A 5434-nucleotide genomic window follows, 5' to 3' on the forward strand; every position below is an offset into this window, starting at 1 on the left:
GTAAGCATTGTCTCTCCTCTAGTATAAAAACGCCCACTCGAAACGTCTCCGATGCTACTCCTCTAGTAAGAAGGAAGACGCGCTCAGGTAAATATATAACATAATTCAGAAGAGCAACCAGTTCACCCTCATTTGTCATAATCATTGTTAGTTATTATTATGCTGTTATTACTAGTCTTAACACCGGAAGGAATATTCGGAAGCGGAAGTGTTTCCCGGTAGGCGGTTAAATCAAGACTCAGTGCACGCCGTCTCGCGCCGCCCGTCGTCTCTCAAGTCTCAACTAAACGTCGTCTTTCACTAAACAGGTAAGAACTGTGTCTTAACCCAGCGTCTCAATGTTAATTTGGTGTGACTGCGTCTCTTTGTGTGAGAAATTAAGACACTGACACATTCAGGGTGTACAGTACGTGGTTGTCAAACGTGTTCACTTCAAGGACCCCATTATAACTCAGAGTGGACAAAATTACGAAATGAAAGTTCAATTTCTTTCCATTTTGGACCCGAAAGGTGGTCGGTGCGGTGGTCCACTACTCATTCGTTTCCCAGCTAAATTAGTTGATATGAAATCAGTTTAACCACTTTATCCCTATTTTATACCCTACTACTTTTAGAAAACATATCATGTGATTTACAGTGGTTCTCGTGTGTCCAAAAAGGTCCTACCTTAAATCACAGGATTGTATGTCAGGGTCATTCCTAGTATTCGGTGGCATGTGTCCCCATGACATAGCATAGCTTGTGTAAAATAAGCAAAACACGAATTCCATACTATTAAAGCATATACAAATATAAAATTATACAATAATCCCTTTGATTTGAGTAGAGTAGAGGTATGCTAAAATGCCCCCATCATGTTTATTCAGCTTCAGTTGGAAATATAACTACATTCTTATTATATAGTATAGTTCTAATGCTTCTCACCAAATGTTGGATAAAAGTATTTTTAATGCTTAAAATGTTGAAATCAATGTTTGTCCCTAAATTTACGTCTCAACCCCCCCTCCCCCCCCTTTGCTGATGCAAATCCACCTGTAAATGTCTCCTTCTCTAGCCACATGACTTCAGAAAGTAGCATATATATTTTTGATATGAAACCCTATACCAGAAGAAGTATCACTGTTTATTAACTGCCTTTTTATCAATGTTTTAGGTCGCGTTACATAACTATAATTATAACTATAGAAGAGATTGATAAGATATAGTTTACTAGGCTGAAATTACACTGAATAGACTTATGACCCATCACATAGACTTAGGGTTTTCAGCCTTTTCAGGCTGTGACCGTGCAAAATAATCATATTTGAACTGGGGACCCCCCCAGAAAATAGTTATAGTGCTAAAAAAAAATAGTGATATGTTCAAAGTGGTTAAATGCCTGACTGTAGTTTTTTATGGTGGATATACACTACACAGCCATGGCTCCAAGGAAAAATAAAAAAACCAAACAGCAAAAGATAAAAGACGTCAAGATTTTGACAGTCAAGTGACAGCTAGACTTGTGACAGCTAGACAGCTAGAAAGTGAAGAAAGACGACCTCTTGAAGAAATCCCAGGACGCCTACGACTTGGCACTGTTCAAGCTTCCAGAGCACGTCAGACAAATGAACTGGTTAGAATATCTCAGGTCAGAATAATCGACATTCTCACAGAACAATGTTCCTCTGAGGTATTCTAGAATGTTGAGTAAAAAACGAAAGGCTTGATTAACAGTGATTAGCAACCAAAAGTCTCCCACAATTGTTTCGGCAAACAGGATTCCTTCTTCAGGGTATGATACCTTGACGAAGGAATCCTGTTTGCCGAAACGTTGGTTCAATGTGTGGCCTCTTTCCCTTTTTTTCAAGTTTTATCTCCTGCGGTCAGCACCTCCCCACTACTGGTGTGCGCTCCTACCTCTTTATTTGTTCAGCAAAAACATTGATAAAATCCTTTTCCCCTTTGAGTCGTTTTGCTGTAAAAGAAAGTTGAAATAAAAATGTACCATTGTTACAAACAGAATGCCATCCAACGTGGAGATCAAGGCCAGAGTGACCGACGCTACACTATTGGCTGAGAAGGCTCGTCAGCTCAGCCAATCAGAGGGCACCGTCATCAGACAACATGACACCTTTTTTAACTGCAACAACGGGAGACTGAAACTGCGAGACTTCATGGTGACTGACACACACACACACACACACACACACACACTACACACTACATTCAAGCCTATCTATCTATTATATTTATGATGGTTTTGTGTATTGATGATCGCCGATTGGCAACACATCAGCAAAGGTAAATATTGTGCCATTTCACAGTAACCAGCCCCTTTTAAATCATTGATTTACTGCTTCAAAATCCAATCAGTCCGTTGTGGGTCAAAAGTAATGACCTAAATATGGATTTACACACGATCAAATCCATAACATTGCCTTTACATGTTGTAACTGTCTGTATTCTTCTCATCTGTCTGTCTGCCGCTGTGTTTCTGTCTGGGTACCAGGATGGCACAGGACAGTTGATCTTCTACGATCGTCCAGACTCTGATGGACCAAAACTGTCTAGTTACTCCATCAGTCCCACACAGAACCCTGACGACCTGAAGGTGAGTGACACACTAGTGGTTCTCAAATGGTTTAATTTCAAGGACCCCCACAAGTCTGCCCCTTATGGGTCCATTTGGTTCCACTTGTACAGTCTCACTGTTACAGACCTGGAAGTGTCCATTTACTAGAACCCACTAAAAAGGAACGCCCTGGACCCCACTTTGATAACCAATAACATTCAATGGAACAAGGTGCTGATTGTTTGTCAAATCCAATTTAGAATTGCTATATCGATATATTCATACTGTATATCATAGCATCCTTATTAGGAACCAAATACGGGTCCATTTGGTTCCATTTCTACACTCTGCATTAAGGGGGTCCTTGCAGCTTAATGCATACCAAAATGGGTGGGGGTCCTTAAAATTAAAACGTTTTAACTGTGTGTCTGTGTGTGTGTGTGTGTGTGTGTGTGTGTGTGTGTGTGTGTGTGTGTGTGTGTGTGTGTGTGTGTGTGTGTAGAAGGTGCTGTCTGATGCCCACGGTATTAAAGGGGAGGTGCGAAAGGAGAGGCATCTCTATCTGATCGGTCAAACAAGGGTTCATTTGGACACAGTGAAGGGACTGGGACAATATATGGAGCTGGAGGTAATAAACGCACACACACACACACACACACACACACACACACTCAGTAACACTATGGAGCTGGAGGTTCAGATGGTGACCTCAGAAATCTTTGTCAAAATCAGTGTTGGAGTCATGAGGTGAAGACAGAATGTATATTTAATTAAATCATGACTCACATTCATCCTAACGGATAACACACACAGACATTGAGCTACCAGTCACAACACATTAGTCATCTCTATATCTATAAATGCACCACGTCTCTGTATGTACGTCTGTAATCTGGAACCCCACCCACTTCAAATTCGACACATGCATTCTACGGCCCCACAGGGAGTGCAGTGCCTGATGTCGAGTCCATCGGATAGCCGGTTGTCCAGAACCAGCACAAAAGCCTCTGCCGGGTTCTGGACCTGATCACCCCTATATCTCCATATATGGAGCTGGCCTGTTCTGACATCACAATGATGTTCTGACATCTGCATACTGTACTCCATATATGGCGATAGACATAGATGATTATAATATCTCTTAATAAAAAATAGGTTAATTTTGTGCTTTGCTCTAACTCACAAGTTTGCAAAGTTCATGTTCTGTGCCACGCATCGACAAAAAATAGCAGACCTACAAGCTCGTAGCGCGGCACTGTGCCGTGCTATGAGCTTGTAGATCTGCTATTTTCCAATAGCTAAAGTATAACAATGCTTAAAACGCCCAAAATGGGTTAATACTTTTATAGAATACTGGAAATAGCTAATCTACACAACGCACTGCATGAAAATGTATAAATGAACATTTTTCAACAGATTAATTTATTCAATTATGACAAATTGATTTATGACAAATAATTGCGATAAGGTGATGTATTGATTGTGACAGACCTAAACATAATGTAAACTTTGTATTGGATGCATGCAGCTTGAACATAATTATGGCTGAGAGTGATTGGATTTTTGTCTTTATCTCTCTCTCTCTCTCTCTCTCTCTCTCTCTCTCACTCTCTCTCTTAGGTTGTGATGCGTCCTGACCAGAGTGTTGAGGAGGGACAGCAGGTTTGTTTTTCAATTGTTCTTCTTTTCTCCCTCAGGTTGCTCATAGTGAATAATTTATTGATGTATTTTGATATTGACGACACGCTGATCATTAATGTTTGAGTTTCATTGGTTTTGTTTTGTTTTAAGGTGGCCCGGGATCTTATGAAGGCACTAGGAGTCTCAGAGGACAGTCTGGTGACCGGAGCTTATATGGACCTGCTGCTGAACGGACGCTCCTAGTGACAAATCAGTAGAGTAGTAAGAGAACAGGGCTCTGAGAATTTTCAATCCACTTACAGTGCTCTGAAAATGTTGTTCAGTTCATTTGTCCAGTTGGGTGTAAGGAGCGTTTGTTTTTTGTTTTAGTTTTTTTTCTGTCTACAACATTGTTGTATGTACAATGTACATATTTAGTTTGTAATAAAATACGATAAAGCTTGAGATCTTATTTCCATATTGTTCCTGAGTGAGTGAGGGGGAGGGGGTGCAAAGAGACTCATTACAGAAATTATAAACTATAAATGCATTCATACAATTTCCAATGTGGTGGGCCTACAAGACAACTAAAGTGACAAAAAGAGGGTGTATGGAACCTCACCTAATATGTGGTTATAATTGGGTCCAGCTATTTAGCCATCTCTGTGGAGAGATCATAATGTGACCCAAGGCATGACAAACTGTCATGTTTGTTTCGTAGTATGACTTGTAATCAAGAAGTGCCTGTGTCTGATGTTTTCAAACAAATTAGTTAAAATTATTCAGATATACACTTATTTTTACACTGGTTACATATTTATTCTAATAATACATGAATTAATACAGCTTGTATTCTATTTCGAACAAATAAAGGTGGCGACATGTTTTACTTTTAGTTTGAAATACGTTACGGTTACCGGAACTTAGACTTGTTCTTGACGGGTAACTTCGAGCCTGGTTTATGCTTCGCCACACAACGGTGTCCCCTGTCCTGTCCGGGCTGTCCCGCGTCCAAAAATTGCAGACCTACAAGCTCACATGGCGTCGCGGACACCACCCAATGTGAGCTTGTAGGTCTGCTATTTTGGGTGCGCGTCGACTCGCCGCGGTACGACAGACAGCTGATGAATGAGGCTTTGCAGCAGTATGAATGAAGTTGTCACTGAGGCTGACTTTGTAGTGTAGTCACTAGTCACTATAGTCAGTCAGTCAGTCAGTGTGTGTGTCTCCACCTCCTGTTAATGACGGAGCGGCTCAGAGAGG

At 40.8% G+C, this 5434-nt stretch overlaps 1 protein-coding gene across 1 annotated transcript; it reads left to right on the forward strand.

Annotated features, from left to right (window-relative positions):
- Nucleotides 1-81: 81 nt before the first annotated feature.
- On the forward strand, nt 82-4636 carry LOC308310746 (uncharacterized protein). The gene is made up of 6 exons (XM_080757151.1): nt 82-308; nt 2000-2156; nt 2489-2590; nt 3054-3179; nt 4172-4213; nt 4343-4636. Exons 2-6 carry the CDS (start codon nt 2001-2003, stop codon nt 4433-4435), a joined length of 519 nt encoding a protein of 172 aa, XP_080613277.1. The 5' UTR covers nt 82-308; nt 2000; the 3' UTR covers nt 4436-4636.
- The last annotated feature ends 798 nt before the right edge of the window (nt 4637-5434 follow it).

Source organism: Protomyctophum bolini (genome assembly GCF_963924005.1).
Source record: "Protomyctophum bolini genome assembly, chromosome: 23".
In the NCBI taxonomy this organism is placed as follows: domain Eukaryota; kingdom Metazoa; phylum Chordata; class Actinopteri; order Myctophiformes; family Myctophidae; genus Protomyctophum; species Protomyctophum bolini.

Excerpts from the sequence above, each read along its gene's own strand:
- LOC308310746 (XM_080757151.1), top strand. The coding sequence starts at position 2,001 with ATGCCATCCAACGTGGAGATCAAGGCCAGAGTGACCGACGCTACACTA. Across the intron at positions 2,591-3,053 it reads AGAACCCTGACGACCTGAAG|AAGGTGCTGTCTGATGCCCA; the intron begins GTGAGTGACACA and ends GTGTGTGTGTAG. Across the intron at positions 4,214-4,342 it reads GTGTTGAGGAGGGACAGCAG|GTGGCCCGGGATCTTATGAA; the intron begins GTTTGTTTTTCA and ends TTTTGTTTTAAG.